This window comes from Gymnoscopelus braueri (assembly GCF_963280865.1).
Source record: "Gymnoscopelus braueri genome assembly, chromosome: 3".
Lineage (NCBI taxonomy): Eukaryota > Metazoa > Chordata > Actinopteri > Myctophiformes > Myctophidae > Gymnoscopelus > Gymnoscopelus braueri.
The window spans coordinates 8,741,607-8,760,680 of NC_137612.1; the positions used below are offsets into that span (position 1 = coordinate 8,741,607).

Below are 19,074 nucleotides of genomic sequence, written 5' to 3' on the forward strand. Positions count from 1 at the left end.
GATAGGGAATCATCATCGTTATCATGATCATCGTCTTACATTTTCTCACATACACATCACAGCGGTCAAGGTGGCATACATGCATGACAGTGTACAAAATACATGAATTAGAAAGATTAAAGATAGTAACAAAAAGTATTAAACCCCTAGAAAGATCACAGAACAAAAACAAACTGCACATTATGTATTTCTAAAATGATAATAATTATTATATTTGGAATTATTATTATATATACATACATACATACATACATACATACATACATACATACATATATATATATATATATACTGTACATACATACATACATATATATACAGTAGTTGCGGGGGACAAGGCAAAACAGCTAGATTTTTTTTAAAACTTAACTACATTACTACATCTGTGTAATAACAAACGATCCTGTATAAAAATTATGCTTCAATTAAGAAGCTTTTCAGGGGAAACCCAACTACACATATTTTCCTGCCTACAACAAGTTGTTTTTTCCCAACATAATGCTTTCCTCCCGAGGTGTCAAAATTCATTCAAATAATTCAGACCATCTTTCAACCCATTAAAACCAGGAAAACATCTGTGTCATTTCAGATTTTAGCCTTGGACATACAAGCTCACGCGCGGCACACCGTGCTGCGCCGCAAGCTTGCACATCTGCTTTTTTGGAAATGTTTAGAAAAATCTTGAAAGTGTGATTTTGAATTACGAAAAAGTTTGAGAACTAATGATTTAGAAGGCATTTGTAGAATCGAATCGGCCACGGGTCTTAATGGGTTAATAATACACCCATGACTTACACAAACAAGAGTATTAATCAAAGAGTGTAGCTTTGCTCGATACAGCGGCAAACTGTCATAGCAAGTAGGTGTTTCAGAGTGCAGAGTTGCCATTCCTGCAATCAGTGTGAAAGTGAAATAAGGATCTTCGTCAGGAAAGAAGACCACCATGGGCAAGGGATAATCAATGCGGGAGTGGATCATTATTGAGAAATAATCCCATACAGGGTGATTAGACCCCGACGCGATAGCGTCTGGGTTTATTTCTCAATAATGACCAGCTCCCCATTGATTATCCCGCTTATTACATAGCTACTTAATAAATAAATTAATAAATTGACCCAAAAGTAACAACAAAACAAAGGATTGAATTGCTTACGGTAATAAAAGTATTCCATTAATTTATGCCAGGTGCATCCAGTGCAATGTGGTTGCCTCGGAAAACAAGGGGAAGTGTTGATAGAATAGAAAAAAAATTTGGTTACTGCATTGTCTATTTCTAGCTTCAAATGTTTTCAAAAACATTCTTGACAGCAATGTTTAGCTGTAGATGACATTGTATGTTTTTTTTACAAACATTAGCTGACAAGTTGGATACGGCACAAAATCAAACAACGCAGATTGATATGAGCCAGTTAGTTAAAAAATAACACACCGCTGAATTCAGTGATTAACCAATCAGAATCAAGCATTCAACCGAGCCGTGTAATGAACTGTAAAAATAAATAAATATATATAATAAGACAACCTTTATTTGACTTCTAATTGTCAGCAAATCATATCATTATTGAATGATACTTAACGTTATCAGCACAATTCATTTAGCAAAGCCACATGGAAAATAGAAAGTGCAACCGCACTGACCGCACTGACAAAGCAAATGAAAGAGGTGACTGCTGATTTAGCAGAATAAAGAAGCCAGATCAAACATGGTTTACAGATATGGAGCTGAATAGACTGTATATAAGAGTCTTCTGGCCTTCAGTTAGTTGTACTGATAGGCAACATGGGAAAGCTTCTCATCTGCGTTGGTAAGCTGAGAAACTGGTGCTGCAAAGAAATTCTGCCTTTGTCTTTGCAGAGGAAATTAACTGTCAATGGAATGGAATATATTTTTGTGTTAAAAAAAAGTTTAAAAAAAAAGTTTAACATCCTGATTCATATCATTATGAATCAGGAAGTAAAAAAAAAATTAACACAAAAATAAAATAAAATGAAAATAAGGGCTAATTTATTCTTGTTAATAATATATAATCTTTGTTTAAGTCTTATAAATTAGCCTTAGCTGCATTCCGGAACTTATGTTAAGGAATAAAACATTACTTTAAACATTTGTACAACAGTACGGTAGAGTATGTTAATACAATATAACAGTAAAGTATAGTGCTTTTCCTTACTGAATCAACCAATCCCGCTTCACACACCCCTCTCTCTCTCTCTCTCTTTCTCTCTCTCTCTGCTTGTTTCTCTCTTTCTGCAGGACTGGCTCTCCTGCTGCACGTGCAGCTAGGTAAGACTTTGTCCACTTGGTGTGATACTCTCATTGTGTGATACTCTCATTTGGCAGAATGAAACAAACTGATAATAAGCCCTGTGTCTCCCATATATCTCGCAGGATCCTCCTACATCCTCTCCTGTTATTTCACCAACTGGGGACAGCACCGTCCCGGTAGAGGGAGTATGACGCCCAAGGACATTGATCCATGTCTCTGTGACCACCTCATCTATGCCTTCGCCGGAATGGAAAATAACATGATCACGACCACCGAGAAGGACGATGAGCAGTTCTATGCAGAGTTCCAGGCTCTCAAGAAACAGTGAGCAGACACACACACACACACACACACACACACACACACACACACACACACACACACACACACACACACACACACACACACACACACACACACACACACACACACACACACACACACACAGACACACACACGCACACAAAAGTGTGAGAACTCAGTGTATTCTTTTTCATTTGTCCTTCAGGAATAGTAACCTGAAGACCATCTTGGCCGTTGGTGGATGGGGCATGGGCACCGGAAAGTGAGTATTAAACAAGAGCATCAATTACTCCAACGACAGGAGCCTCAGGAACGGATAAAAGCCCTTGTGTGAATCTCTCTCTCTCTCTCTCTCTCTCTCTCTCTCTCTCTCTCTCTCTCTCTCTCTCCAGGTTCGTGGACATGGTGGGCAGTCCTGCTACCCGCCAGACCTTCATTGATAGTGTGATCAAGTTCCTGCGTCAGTACGGGTTTGATGGTCTGGATATTGACTGGGAGTACCCAGCTGGACCTACCAAGCCGCTCTTCACTGTCCTGTGTCAGGTCAGCCTTCTATTATGTTAAACTGGAAGGAACAATGGCCCCTGCTTATGAAAATATTTCCCAATCCAATACACTTAAAATTCATTGCTTTAGTAATATACATAAAAAATAAATTCATCCATCGTTGAGGATAATGCTGACTTTGTCCATCACCACCTCTCTCTGCAGGAGATGATGGCTGCCTTTGAGGCTGAAGGTAAGCAGACCAACCGTCCTCGTCTGATGCTCACCGCTGCTGTCGCCGGTGGAAAGCCAAACATCGACTCTGGATACCAGATTCCCCAACTCGGAGCGTCAGTATAGATAACACACAAACACATTAAAGGTGCTGTAAGTGATTTGTTTTGTTATTTGTTGAAAGGTTAAAGCTCTACATTCTGTTAGTAATCACTGACAGTTTGTTCAGTCTCTCCTGGTCTTTAGTAAATAGAAAAAACATTTTCAGGTAGGTTGGCAATCTCATCCAATCAGGAGAGAGAACCAAATTATCAGAGTAATTTTTTCTATAGTGTTTCAGTTGCAATTTTGTCTGCTCATATTCTTGGTTTCATCACTTCCTATTTCAATTGTCAGAATATAGAGCTATTTTACACTTATTTTAACAAAAAACATTTCAGTCACACTACCTTTTAGCACCAATCCCATAGATTAACATACCAACATACACACAGGGGAAAACTTCTTCAGAACTAAACCAGGAATACCCTAACTCCTGTCCTTTCACCAGTATCCTGGACTACTTCCATGTGATGACCTACGACTACCAGAGTGGAGACGCTCTTACAGAGAACAGCCCCCTGTACAAGGACCCAGTTGACCATGGTTGGATGCGTGAATACTACAATGTGGTGAGTGAGTAGGTTCCTCATATCTTTGCAGGTAACACTTGCTCATGAGGTACCCATAATTAACACTTAATGTATGATTACATAATACATTATTTAGGCGTTAATTAAGCATTAATTAAGCATTAATTCCTTGTATTTTCCATCATTAATTAACATCATTAGTTAATCATTAGTTAATCATTAGTTAAACAAAGTTACTTAATGCATGAATTACAAGGAATTCATGATAAATTAATGCTTAATTAACACTTAATTAACGCTTAAATAATGTATTAAGTAAATTAGGCATTAATTACGGGTACCTTTGTGAGCAAGTGTTACCCATTTGTATATTGTGATACTGTATGAATGAATGTCTGCACTGAAAAGAGTGGCTGTTTGATGCCAGTGTGTTTCCTTGTCCATAGGATTACGCTATGAACTACTGGAAGAGCCAGGGTGTCCCAGCTGAGAAGCTGCTGGTTGGTTTTGCCTCCTATGGTCACAACTTTGTTATTAATGGTGGCCAAACTGCTGTTGGTGCTTACAACGCTGGACCTGGACCTCGTGGACCGTACACCAAAAACACTGGATTCTGGTCCTACTACGAGGTAGGGTTGTCGTGGTGTGTCGATTTTCCTGCCACTAATAATAAACTCATGACTTTGTGCGCTACTTTACTTCACTTTGTAAACCAGTAGACAGATGACATGTTGACATATTAAACAATTCTAATATCATCATTGCTATTTTTGCCATTTTCTGAATTATTGCAGATTTTTCTTTTTTCTTTCACACTGTTGTGGAATCTCAGAGTGCAAGAATTGCACTGCCTGCCATGTTGCTACGGGCTCTACTGTACATGCATGTAACAATAAAGCACTAGAACCTTGAACCTAAACCTCTGCCTTCATTCAGATCTGCGACTTCATTAATAACGGAGCCACTCAGGCCTGGGATGCCGTCCAGGATGTACCTTATGCCTACAACCTCAAAAGCAGTATCTGGGTTGGATACGACAATCCCAAGAGCTGCCAAATCAAGGTGTAAAATTCATATTTCACATAATTACTATTATTGTTCAGATTTGTAGCAATGGTCTACTGTTTCCTGTGGTATTTTTGTTTTGTTTTAATTAAACCATGTGATCCGTCTACAGGCTGAGTGGTTGAAAAAGAGTGGTTTTGGTGGAGGTTTTGTCTGGAGTCTGGACATGGATGACTTCAGCGGCACCTTCTGTCACGCAGGAAAATTCCCACTAATCAGCGCCCTCAAGAATGGCCTGGGAGCTGGAGCTGGAGCTGGTAATATGCACTCTCACACACATACCCACGTACAATACAAAACACATGCTTGATGCTTTAAGACTTCATCAGAGTTCCATCTCTTGACACACATCCACTTTGTCCTCTATTCCTCATGCAGGCTGCAAAGCTCGCCCACAACCTCTGCCCCCGATTCCCAAGCCCCAGCCCCAGCCCCAGCCCCAACCTCATACCCAGCCCCAGCCTCATACCCAGCCCCAGCCCAAACCCCAGCCCAAACCCCAGCCCAAGCCCCAACCCCAGCCTAGTGGAGGTGGTGGCGGTAGCAGCGGAGGATCTGGATGGTGCGCTGGCAAGAGTAACGGACTCTACCCAGACCCCACCAACAAGAACCACTACTACAACTGCGCCCAGGGACGTACCTATGAAGAGAACTGCGCTGCTGGCCTTGTGTTCGATACCAGCTGCAACTGCTGCAACTGGGCTTGAACGAGGTCATGGTTCCACATTGTCTAAGTTATTCTTTAAGTGTACTGGAGCTGGGTAATCCAAGACCATGTTGTCTAGCGATCGGACGGAAATAAAATAAATGATGGGATTCAACCGGTACTGTCTATGTTCTTTTTCCATCTCAAAATGATTAACTACTGAAGCAAAACTTATATGACATTGTCTACAAATGTCATTTTGACGGTGTGGAATATGTTAAATAAATGAATAAAAACGCATAATAACAACCTTTATTTGACTTCTAATTTTCAGCAAATCATATCATTATTGAATGACATTTGAAAGTTATCAGCACAATTAATGTAGCAAAGCCAAGTCTGACCAAACAAATGTGGTGACTGCTGATTTAGCAGAATAGTGAAGCCAGATCAAACATGGTTTACAGATATGGAGAGGAATGGACCGTATATAAGAGGTTTTGGCCTTCAGTTAGTTGTACAGAGGCAACATGGGAAAGCTTCTCATCTGCGTTGGTAAGCTGAGAAATTGTAATCTGGAACACGTTCTTCATTCGTCTTTGCAGAGGAAATTAACTGTAAATTGAATGGAATATATTAGTGTTCAAACTAATTGTTTAACATCCTGATTCATATGATGCACAAAGGCTAATTTATTTTTCATATTTTTTGTATGTCATAAATTTGCCTTAGTTAAAGCTGCAATCCGGAACCTATTAACTTGTGCTTTTACAGGTGTAGAGAAGAGGATGATTTTTTTTTGTGTGTAATTTCCATCATTCTAGTTTTCAGGGGAAAAGGGGGGAGGGGGGCAGAGAGAGGGACAGCAAGGAACAAAAGGAATAAAACAATATTTAGAACAGTCTGTATGGTTGAGAATGTTAATCACAACAGAGCAGTACAGCATACAATAGCGGTATAGTGCTTTTCCTTACTGAAACAACCAACCCTCCTTTTCTTTCTCTTCCTCTCTCTCTCTCTCTCTCTCTCTCTCTCTCTCTCTCTCTCTCTCTCTCTCTCTCTCTCTCTCTGTGTCTCTCTCTTTCTGCAGGACTGGCTCTCCTGCTGCACATGCAGCTAGGTAAGACTTTGTCCACTTGGTGTGATACTCTCAAATAGCAGTATAAAAATAACAACAACAAGCCCTAACTGTATATCTCTCATATCTTGTAGGATCCTCCTACAGACTCTCTCAGCCCCAGCCCCAGCTCCAGCCCCTGCTCCCGCCTCATATCCAGCCCATGCAGCCTCAGCCCAAGCCCCAGTTCAAGCCCCAACTCATGGCTAGTGGTGGTGGAAGCAGTGGAGGATCTCGATTCTGCAAATGCAAGCCTAACGGGCTCTACCCAGACCCCACCGACAAGAGCCACTACTACCAGTGCTACCAGGAACGTACCTATGAGCAGATCTGCGCAGGTGGCCTCGTGTTCGATACCAGCTGCAAGTGCTGCAACTGGGCTTGAACGAGGTCATGGTTCCACATTGTCTAAGTTGTTCTTTAGGTGTATCGGAGCTGGGTAATCCAAGACCATGTTGTCTAGTGAGTGATGGAAATAAAATAAATGATGGGATTCAAAAGTACCGGTACTGTCTAAGTTCTTTTTCCTATCACAATTATGAACTACGGAAGCCAAAATGATACGACCTTGTCTTCGCAACTCTTACAGCTTCCCCAAATTTTAACCAAAAGAAACAATGAACTTGGCATTTCAAGGTCCAACAATATGACAATGGAGACTAGCAATAATTGCGCTCCTCGTGTGAATAGATGCATGGTGTAGAAAAAGGTTAAACACAATTCAACTCTGGCAGCTGGCCAGCGTAAGACGAGCACGAATCAAGCTCTGTTTGGAACTAATGTATTCCCCGCCACCCCCATCTGTCCAGCGCAACACAGTCGCCTCGGAAAACAAGGAAGTGTTGATCAAATACAATCAATGCATCGTCTATTTCTTGCTTCAAATGTTTTCAAATACATTCTTGAGAGCAACGTATAGTTGTAAATGATGTGTGTTTGTTTACATGGCTGTCATGTTGGATACGGCATACAATTCAAGCAGCGCAGCAGGTGCTCTGAGTCTTTGATTAGACAGCGGTCTGTTATTGAGCTCATCGGTCAATATCCAGAAATAACACACGGCTGAATTCAGCGATTGACCAAACAGAATCAAGCATTCAACCAAGCCGTGTGATAATGTGATCTAATGATGTCAGGAGAGGCGGGTTAAACAAAAGCTCTCACATTGAAACGAGAGGGGTCCAAACACAGTGTATGGCCTTTACTGTGGTCTGAATGTAATGTCTCGTGTCCAACAGACAGACACCTTGACATAACAATTTCATGTTCTTATGCTCATTCTCAATTAGGCAATTATATATTAAAGCATGCCAATGCTAGTACGTGCATCCTCAGATCTCCAAATGGATATTGGTGTGGATAACTAAATTAAGAATGAAGGAATTGAAACGTTATGAGAGGTAGGCTATTCAATGTTGCTCCAGTATTGCTTGATATCCAACATCAGTAGGCTTTATTCTTTAACGTCTAAACACTGAAATGAAATGTTTCACAAATTTCATTTTTGAAGGTGTGGAATTTGTTACATAAATGAATAAAAACGCATAATGACAACCTTTATTTGACTTCTAATTTTCAGCAAATCATATCATTATTGAATGACACTTGAAAGTTATCAGCACAATTAATGTAGCAAAGCCAAGTCTGACCAAGCAAATGAGGTGACTGCTGATTTAGCAGAATAATGAAGCCAGATCAAACATGGTTTACAGATATGGAGAGGAATGGAACCTATATAAGAGACTTCTGGCCTTCAGTTAGTTGTACAGAGGCAACATGGGCAAGCTTCTCATCTGCGTTGGTAAGCTGAGAAATTGCAATCGGGAACAAATTCTCCATTCGTCTTTGCAGAGGAAATTAAATGTAAATGGAATGGAATATATTTCTGTTTAAACAAATTGTTAAGTTTCTATTGTTTAACATCCTGATTCATATGATGCATGAAGGCTAATTTATGCTTGATAATAATACATATTTTGTGTATGTTATATATATATATAATATATAATAGCGGTATATAGTGCTTTCCTTACTGAAACAACCAACCCCCCTTTTCCTCTCTCTTTCTCTCTCTCCTTGAATCTCTCTTTCTGCAGGACTGGCTCTCCTGCTGCACGTGCAGCTAGGTAAGACTTTGTCCACTTGGTGTGATACTCTCAAAGAGCACTATAAAAATAACAACAACAAGCCCTAACTGTATCTCTTATATCTTGCAGGATCCTCCTTCATCCTCTCCTGTTATTTCACCAACTGGGGACAGTACCGTCCCGGTGCAGGGAAGTACATGGTCAGCGACATTGACCCATGTCTCTGTGACCACATCATCTATGCCTTCGCTACAATGGACCAGAACATGCTCAAGACCTACGAGTGGGACGATGTGAAGCTCTATGGAGAGGTCCAGGCTCTCAAGAAGCAGTGAGAACACACTCGCACGCACACGCACGCACACGCGCGCACAGCCGCACACGCGCACGCACGCACGCACACACACACACACACACACACACACACACACACACACACACACACACACACACACACACACACACACACACATAAAGGCGTGAGAACTCAGAGTGTATTCTATTTTTTGTTCTTCAGGAATACCAATCTGAAGACCATCCTGGCCATTGGAGGATGGAACTTTGGCACAGCAAAGTGAGTATTAAACATGAGGCTCAATAACTCCAGTGACAGGAACCTCAGGAAAAGATAAGCTCCTATAATTATTCTCTCTCTCTCTCTCTCTCTCTCTCTCTCTCTCTCTCTCTCTCTCTCTCTCTCTCTCTCTCTCTCTCTCTCTCTCTATCTCTCTCCAGGTTCAATAGCATGGTGTCCACTGCTGGTAACCGTCAGACCTTCATCAGCAGTACGATCAAGTTCCTGCGTCAGTACGGGTTTGATGGTCTGGACATCGACTGGGAGTACCCAACCGGTCCTAGCAAGGAGCTCTTCACCACCTTTAGTCAGGTCAGGCTGTTAAAGCCTATAATAATTTTGTATTCAAATTCATGCCATTGTGTCCCTGCCCAGCCTAATTCTCTGTGTTTATTCTGTATATGCCAGGAGATTTTGCGTATTGCGTAGCATATGATCATGATAATAAGGCAACATTGTTGTATTTTGAAGCATTGTTTTTAAAGGGATAGTTCACCCCCAAAATGACTTTTTTCCTATTGATTAGTCACCCCATGGAGACTTGAATTCATGGAATTTATTTTGTTTTTGTCGCATTTCTAAGCCAATAATTTGATCCGGTAGGAGACACAAAGACTCCTTTGTATCTCCTACCGGAACCGCTGCCTACCGGTCCGCTGGTCATCAAATTATTAGCTTAGGACTAAAAAATAAATAAATAAACAATATCCATGAATTCAAGTCTCCATGGGTTGACTAATCGATAGAAACATTTTTTTTTGGGTGAACTATCCCAAGCATGAAACAAGCTTGTAAATTAACTGTGTTCTTACTTGATGATGCACTTGTTGGAATGGACAGCATTCTCTTTTAGTTGGCTACAGAGGGGTAAAGTTCTCCTATTTTGCTCACACAAATCGGTACACATTATCTCTGAAGTCATGTGATCACGATATGTCAGATGTCTCATACCATTCCAATTGTCTGTGACTGGCTTCCAAAATGTGTGACAACCCGGCCTGGCGGAGACCTTTTCTAGTTGAATCTGTGTCCATAGTTAAAAGGTATTATTAATGTACACGTTAACATACAACATACGTTACATACGTGGTGTATGTTAAAATGCTATATTTAATTATTCTCTCAGGAACATACAGTACAGTATTACTTACTGGGATTGTTTCTTGTTTAATAAATGCAGCTCTACTGTACTGACATTCAGATTCAGATTGAACTTTAATTAATCCTGCAGGAAATTGCTTTCTTGCAGTTGCCAAGAATTGAGAAATACAAAGTACTAAAACAAGAATGAGAAATATGTCAAACGAGATCAGATATTGCTAAATAGATACCCCAGTTGCAACAGCATACATTGAATAGAAGTAGGACAGGTATTACTTATGAATAATAATGTAATATATAAAATACATACAGTCATCCTGGAGGATAATATTGACACCATCTCTCCATCACCACCTCCTGTCTCTCCGCAGGAGGCAGTGGCTGCCTTCGCGGCTGAAGGTAAGCAGACCAACCGCCCTCGTCTGATGCTCACCGCTGCCGTCTCTGCTGGACAAGGAATCATTGATCCTGGATACCAGGTTCCCCAGCTTGGAGCGTCAGTACACGCATTGTTTGATTGATTGATTGAATACTCTATTAACAGTTTGCAAATGGTACAGTGGTACGATTATACAAATGTGCTAAAAGGATAACACAAAAAGTGTTTCAGCACGTTGGAAATGAACCAGCAAAACCCTGTACTTCTTTCACCAGTACCCTGGACTATTTCCATGTTATGACCTATGACTACCACGGCTCCTTCTCCAACGCGCTTGGAGAGAACAGCCCCTTGTTCAAGGGCCCGGCTGACAGCAAAGTTTGGCAGCAACAATTCAATGTGGTGAGTGAAGTGGTTCCTCTCCACTTTTGTTACAGTACATGGATGAAGGTCTGTGCTATAAAGAATGGCTGTTGATGCCAGTATGTTTCCATTTCCATAGGATTGGACAATGAACTACTGGAAGAGCCAGGGCGCCCCAGCTGAGAAGCTGCTGGTTGGTTTCGCCACCTATGGCCACACCTTTGTTCTGGGTTCTTCAAACACAGCTGTTGGTGGCGCAGAAAGTGGACCCGGACCTGCTGGACCCTACACCCGTCAGGCTGGGATCTTGGCCTACTATGAGGTAGGGTTGTCGCGGTTAATAAACCCATGACAACACCAGTGTTACCGGTAACATCGGGTGCACATGATGTGCATTGTCTATTCTACTTCACTTTGTGTGCCATCTGATTTCAATAGGAGGAGGGCTCCTCTGAGAAACTGAGACACAGACCGAGTAGACAAAAATTGTACCATTCTATATTGAGCATTAATGAGGACTAATTATATGACGATAGGTTGAAAATTGCCACTTTCACTGTAAAGTTGTACTGACCGTCATCCAACAAAATATGTATAGCTCTTAATATTTAGAATGTTGTGGATGCCACACAAACAAACACACGCACGCACACACACACGCACGCACGCACACACACACACACACACACACACACACACACACACACACACACACACACACTGTTTTACTTTTTATTGCTATTTTATTCCTATTTTTATTCTGACTATTGCATTTTTACCCTACATAATTTTTCTTCCACACTGTTGAGGAAGCTCGGAGTACAACAATGTCACTGCCTGTGCCTGCCATGTCGCTACAGGGCTGTATTGTACAATAAAACACCTTGAAACTATACATCTCCTTCATTCAGATCTGCGACTTCCTGAAGCAAGGAGGCACTGAGGGTTGGGATGCCCCCCAGGATGTGCCTTATGCCTACAACAGCAAGACCTGGATTGGGTACGACAACGCCAAGAGCTTCGGGATCAAGGTGCAACATTTGTATTTGACATATTGTTCCGATTTGTAGCCTCTGTCTACTGTTTCCTATGGAACTTTTTGTCTCGCTCCCTAGAAGACCGGAGGTCCGGTTTAGGGATCACACGTTCTGTTTGTGGTGAGAACAAATCAAATCATGGTTAAAACAACAATACATTTTTTAAATGACTGGGTCAGGTGAGAGGGGTAGGGCATGACCCTGGTTATGCCACACCTGGCGATTGTCATTGGATGCATCCCTTCATGGGACAATGATAGAGCCGCCCAGAGGGGTGGGGCGAGTTTATGCACAGGTGCGTAACACACACTGATTACTCCGAGCATCTGGGTGACAACAATGACGGTTGGATGATGTCATTACAAAATGCCATGGTTGTGCCTTCTTTAGTACTCTGAGTATTCAACACGTATCTACATGTAACAAAATAAGATTATACACACAGGATGCATTAAGGTTCATTTGAATGCATTTCAAAGGCTGAAGAATTTAAATGATTTTCATAAATTAGATATCAGAGTGCTCTGAAATTGAAGCGTACTCGAGCATATTTACGAATGCACCCAAATATACATTTGCATGGTGCCAGTGCCACTCTTTTAGGTTGCCATTGGTAGGTTTATTCATCTTTTAAACATTAGTAATTAAAGTAGATATACTGTAACTATATGGGTACAGGAGACATGGTAATGGTAAAAATGATAATTAATGCTATTCCGACGTGCATGCACTCGCACCCGTGCGTACGTACGCATCTCTCTGTGTCTAATCAACAAGGGACAGGTGAAGGTAATTGAAATTACCTGCAAAAAGTATTGCAACTTGACCATTGGGACTGATGACATAACACGAGAGTTGAAGGCCCATGCTTTAGGACATTAATTGATTTTGCAGATATGAAATTATTACTTCAAAGTATAGCTGTCCCACTTTTATATCCCATATAACGTGAAATCACCCTACTTTGGGGGGACAAGATAGCCCTTATTTACTACTCGGTCCCGTCTAACAGGCTGACTGGCTGAAGAAGAGTGGTTTTGGTGGAGCATTTGTCTGGACTATTGACATGGATGACTTCAGCGGCAACTTCTGTGGCCAGGGAAGGTACCCACTGATCGGCACCCTCAAGAGTCACCTGGGAACCGGAGCTGGTAACATGCACTCTCTCTCACACACACACACACACACACACACACGCACGCACGCACACGCACACGCACACACACACACATACAAAACCACGTGCATGCTTTAATATTTCTACACAGACTCCATCAGAGTTCCATCTCTTGATCTGATACGTATGTCTTCTTTGTCCTCTATCGCTCATGCAGGCTGCAAAGCTAGCCCACAGCCTCTGCCCCCAGCACCCAAGCCCAAGCCTAGTGGAGGCGGTGGAAGCAGCGGCGGTGGAAGCAGTGGAGGATCTGGAGTCTGCGCTGGCAAGACTAATGGATTCTTCCCAGACCCCACCAATAAGAACCACTACTACCAGTGCGCCCAGGGACGTACCTACCAACAGAGCTGCGCTACTGGCCTCGTGTTCGATACCAGCTGCAACTGCTGTAACTGGGCTTGAAGAGGCCATGGTTCCACTTTGCCTTAGTTGTTCTTTATAGGTGTATTATATTGGAGCTAAGCTGGGTGTAAATAGTATGTTAATCCAAGAGCAATGCTATCTAGCGATTACTGATGGAAATAAAATAAATCATGGTATTCAAAGCAGCTAGATCTGTCTTAAGTTATTTTTCTCATTTGCCTTTTCGCTCATTATTAAATTCTCTAAAAATCCAAACAGTTCAAAGAAGTTGTTTATTGCAGTACAACACTTGAGTATCACAGATAGGGAACAGAGGAATCATCATCAACATCATCATCTTGCATAACTCTCCTGTCAGATCAGGCTGCTCCTGTAAACATCAGGGAGAAATTAGTGCCCGTTCATCCATGCGCTTCAGACATGTAAGATATGGCAGCTTCCACGGTCACTTCCATTATATGGGAGAAAAGGGGTGGAGTGTCCTATTGTGGCACGTTGATGAGCTGAAGTGTGTTACATAAGTGTTAGGTAACGTGTGTGTGGAACTGTGGGGTTTAATTTTGGTGACCTTTGTGGATCCCATAGGCCAGCCATTTCACTTGCAGTTTTCTTTCAGTGAGCCAACACTCCAGCGTAAAAAGGTACGTTTCCACCAGAAGATTCAATATCTTTCCAGTCGCTTGAATCACTCTACTTTGGTTGCGCTGATCAGCATTGGTGGGGGGAGGCGAACGTCAATAAACCGACTTGTTCACGCCGCTCGATGCAACAAACATTGTGCAAACACACAAAGTGGAGAGAGAGTTTGCCTCTTATTCTCAACGACAGAAATAAACAGGAAAAACAGGAACAACCAGGTGCTCACAGGAGATATAAAAAGCCAAGGAAACTATAGTAAAAAGTGTCAATAGTGCTCACGGATCAAACAGGACCAAAACATGTGAAAAAACAACAAATGATCTGGGCACTCAGGAGTTTTGTCATTTAGTAACATTTAGCCTGTTTCATAAAGAAAAAAACCCTCTCCTGAAAATGGTACAAGTCATTTTGTCTCTCATCATTTGTTTACCTATCAGATGTTGTGACCGACATCACTGCATTTAGGGTAGGTCACAGAATCTGATGAGTAAACCAAATGTGGTGTAATATCGCACTAAACTAAGTATGTTGGAGTGATTTTTCTTGTTATGCCACGGCCTGTACATGAATAGGGATGCCATAAAATAAAGGCAATGACAAAGGTATCTGGCAACAAGGGCTAGATCCCTTAAACCCAAATCGACCTCCAAAGTGCAGCAAAGCCTTATTTCTAACAGAAATATCAGAACTTTTATCTATCTGTTCCTCTAATTATGACAGAACTCTGATTACTGGAGATGCTAATCTACATGTTGACATTGTTTCAGATGTTGTGGCTATGGGTTTCCTACAGTTACTGCACAATTTTGACTTTATTCAACATGTTGTTGGGCCAACACATAAACATGGCCATACCCTGGACTTGGTGATCACTAAAGGTTTGAATATCACTGTTGACAGTATTATTGATAAGCCCAAACTAACAGACCACTATTTATTGTGTTTTAATATGACTGTCTCTGATCTAGGGAAAAACAATACAGAATATACTATAAAAAAACGTTTTTTTAGCTCATCTGCAGCAAACGAGTTTCCTCGTCATCTGGCGTGTGTGCAGGTGCCCCCCCTACTTGATGCTCCCTCAGTGAATGATATGGTTCAACATTTTAATCTCAAATTAGAGTCAGCTCTCGACATAGTGGCTCCTATGAAAACTAAAAAGAAACTTAACTCTAGAGTAACACCCTGGATCAACGAGCACATGCGCTCACTCAAGAAAGAATGTCGTAAAGCTGAGCGAATTTGGAGAAAAAACAAACTCACTGTCCACCTAGAGATCTTTAAGAAGTCAACAGTGGCCTATAACAAAGCACTGCGCTTGGCAAGGCAGGCATATTTTGCATTATCAATGACAACAAGCAAAATGCCAGAGTCTTATTTTCTACCATTGAACATCTCTTAAACCCCCCCCAGGCTTACAAGGAGTCGCTCCCTGCTTCTAAAGCTAAGTGTGATGAGTTCGCATCCTTTTTTGAAAACAAAATTTTTAGCATTCGAGCTGGTATTATGAATGCTGCTGCTAGCACTGCAAATGCGGCAAATGGTGCATGGTGCAAAAATGTAGATCACTCCAGAGGAAGCCTAATATCATTCTGCGCAATTAATGAAGAGGAACTCCGTAAAACTATATCACAGATGACATCATCATCTTGCTCACTGGATGCAATACCCACCCCGTTTCTCAAAGAGGTTTTAGACAGTGTTATTGGAGATATCCTAAGAATTGTAAACAGCTCTCTACTTTCAGGCGTCTTTCCAGACTCACTGAAAACGGCTGTAGTCAGGCCGTTACTCAAGAAACACAACCTTGATCCATTGGTGCTGGGTAATTATAGACCAATCTCTAATCTGCCATTTCTGGGCAAGGTCTTAGAAAAAACTATCTTTCATCAACTGGATGTGTTCCTACAGAACAATAAGGTTCATAACAAATTCCAATCTGGCTTCAGGAAAGGTCATAGCACAGAAACAGCACTTGTAAAAGTAATTAATGATCTTAGGGTGTCCGCTGACGACAAAAATGTATCTGTTCTCCTACTCCTTGACTTAACCGCTGCTTTTGATACGATTGATCACACAATTCTACTACAACGCATGGAGTACTGGATTGGTTTGTCAGGCACAGCCTTGTCTTGGTTTTACTCTTACCTAACAGGCAGAAGCTATTTTGTCAGTCTAGCTAACTTTGACTCAGACAAACACAACATCTGTTCTGGTATTCCACAGGGCTCAATTCTGGGTCCCTTATTGTTCTCCCTGTATATACTACCACTGGGAGAACTCATCGCCAATCACGGAGTGAACTTCCATTTCTATGCTGATGATACCCAGCTGTATCTTTCAGTAGCTCCAGACGACCCCTGCGCTCTAGACCCATTGTTGACCTGTCTGTCCAGTATAAAATGCTGGATGAGTGAGAACTTTCTTAAGCTAAATGAGGATAAAACAGAAGTTCTCATAATTGGCTCCAGTGAGCAGAGAGAATCAATAACAAGTAGACTTGGTAACCTGGCTGTAGAAAGTAACACCACAGTAAAGAACCTGGGGGTTATTATCGATTCTGAATTGAATTTTAATACACACATTAATCATGTCACCAAGATTGCTTTCTTTCATCTTAGAAATATTGCGCGAATTAGAGACTATCTGTCGTTAGACGATGCAAAAACGCTGATCCACGCTTTTGTTTTCTCTCGGCTTGATTACTGCAACGCACTCTACTCTGGCCTGCCAAAGAAAACGACTGACAGATTACAACTTGTTCAAAATGCGGCAGCCAGAATTTTAACTAAAACTAGGATGAGAGAACATATCACTCCAGTTCTAGCTTCACTACACTGGCTCCCGGTTGTTTTTAGGATTGATTTAAAAATTATTTTAATAGTTTATAAAGCTCTAAATGGTCTGGCACCTTCCTACCTCTCTGACTGCCTAGAGAGATATGTTCCAAACCGGGCCCTCAGGTCTTCAAGTGCTGACCTGCTCGAGGTGCCTACAATGACATATAAAAAATACGGTGAAGCAGCATTCTGCTTTTACGGACCGACAGTGTGGAATAAACTCCCATTACACTTAAGACAGGCAGCCTCTGTCGATAGCTTTAAAGCACAGCTCAAGACCTATTACTTCACTCTTGCTTTTAGCTGATTCTTTGGTTGATTTTTAATTCCTCACTGTATTGCCTATTTTAATGTTGTTTCATGCCTTTGCTTTGCTTTTATTTTATTTTATTTTTGTTTGCTTTATTGTTAAATTGGTTCTAACTGTAATTGTATTCTTGCTCTGTAAAGCACTTTGAGCTGCATTTCATGTCATGAAAGGTGCTATACAAATAAAGTTTATTATTATTATTATTATTAAACCCAAATACAAATACTGACCAACTCAGATTTATTAGTGCACAATAATGCATTAAGGAGGAGTCTGTTAACCTTGTTAATGAATTGATGATGAAATGAAATGTGACACGGGGAAATGCACAATGGATGAAAATAATGTTAAGTGACACACTTTTTTTCCCTTTAAAAAAAAATGAGGGAGGAGTGGCAAAATGCCAGGGCTGAGTTAGGGGTTAAGTGTCTTGCTGGTACTACCCAGTTATAGAACAAACAGGCCTGAAAAACGATCTATCAGGAGCCCACAAGGGGAGGTAAACTCTGTTTTCCCACAGAACGGAGGTGTCATTCACTGCCGACATTCTTTCCTTGTACGTACAATATAGTGTTTTGTATTTGTTGTTGATATGTATTATTTTTATGCTATTTAATTGAATACATAGGACCACAATGGAAACAAGTCCACAGGACTTAAATGTGTTATGGGCTACTCAACTTAAGATGGCTCAGGGGCCACTCAGCAAAATACCAAAAGTCCAAGGGGCCACCAGCTAAAAATGACGGTCCTATTTTGGATTTTGTAACACACACTACACATTGTTATTGTTATAAGAAAATGTACTTTTTGACATCATATTGAAAGTGTACCTGTTTATTTTGTGTGTATGTCCAGTGGCATCAGTTCAGCAAAAGCTAAGGTATGGCAAGGTTAGGGTTGCCAACTCCCAGAGAAAAATTGGGGGTCAAACCCCCCAAAAAACCCGAAATGCATAGAAAACTATGCATTATACCTGTAACAATTGACGCACCTGTCTGTATGTCTGTCTGTTTGTTTTTGGAAAAAAAAATAGCAACACATATATTTGAACGGAAATGTATATTTTTATCCTGTGGTTAAAATTTATTTTTTTGACCATGAGGGGCCGCCAAGACGCTGTGTTGGGGCCGCATGCGGCCCGCGGGCCGCGGGTTGAGTAGCGCTAAATAGCCTAAATGTCTGACTGTACCTCGTGCTGTTTTCATTTCTGACTAATAAAGTATTCAATCAATCAATCAATCAGTCAATCAGTCAATCAGTCAATCAGTCAATCAGTCAATCAGTCAATCAATCAATCAATCAAACAAACAAACAATCAATCAAGGCTGAGGGACACCTTGACACATTGCTAGGGCTGGGAATCAAACCTGGGCGGGATCTCTGCCCATTCAGCCATAATTCAGTAATCATGGTGGTATGAACCTCTAGGTTAGTCAGGTAGGCTACAGGTA

General features: G+C 41.3%; 2 protein-coding genes across 4 annotated transcripts in view; both read left to right on the forward strand.

Annotated features, from left to right (window-relative positions):
• Nucleotides 1-19,074, forward strand: part of LOC308083072 (engulfment and cell motility protein 2) — a 302,126-nt gene that overhangs the window by 151,562 nt on the left and 131,490 nt on the right. The gene's annotated exons all lie outside the window — the stretch shown is intronic.
• LOC308081769 (putative chitinase 10) lies at nt 1,781-13,870 on the forward strand (the record flags this gene model as incomplete). Its single annotated transcript, XM_080423393.1, has 24 exons — nt 1,781-1,805; nt 2,255-2,284; nt 2,390-2,591; nt 2,776-2,832; nt 2,963-3,113; nt 3,282-3,406; nt 3,841-3,961; nt 4,369-4,551; nt 4,859-4,984; nt 5,100-5,244; nt 5,366-5,623; nt 6,724-6,753; nt 6,846-7,129; nt 8,512-8,551; nt 8,847-8,876; nt 8,967-9,168; nt 9,355-9,411; nt 9,573-9,723; nt 10,884-11,008; nt 11,167-11,293; nt 11,394-11,576; nt 12,166-12,285; nt 13,304-13,442; nt 13,626-13,870. The coding sequence occupies 24 exons, from the start codon at nt 1,781-1,783 to the stop codon at nt 13,868-13,870; spliced, it is 3,156 nt and encodes a 1,051-aa protein (XP_080279519.1).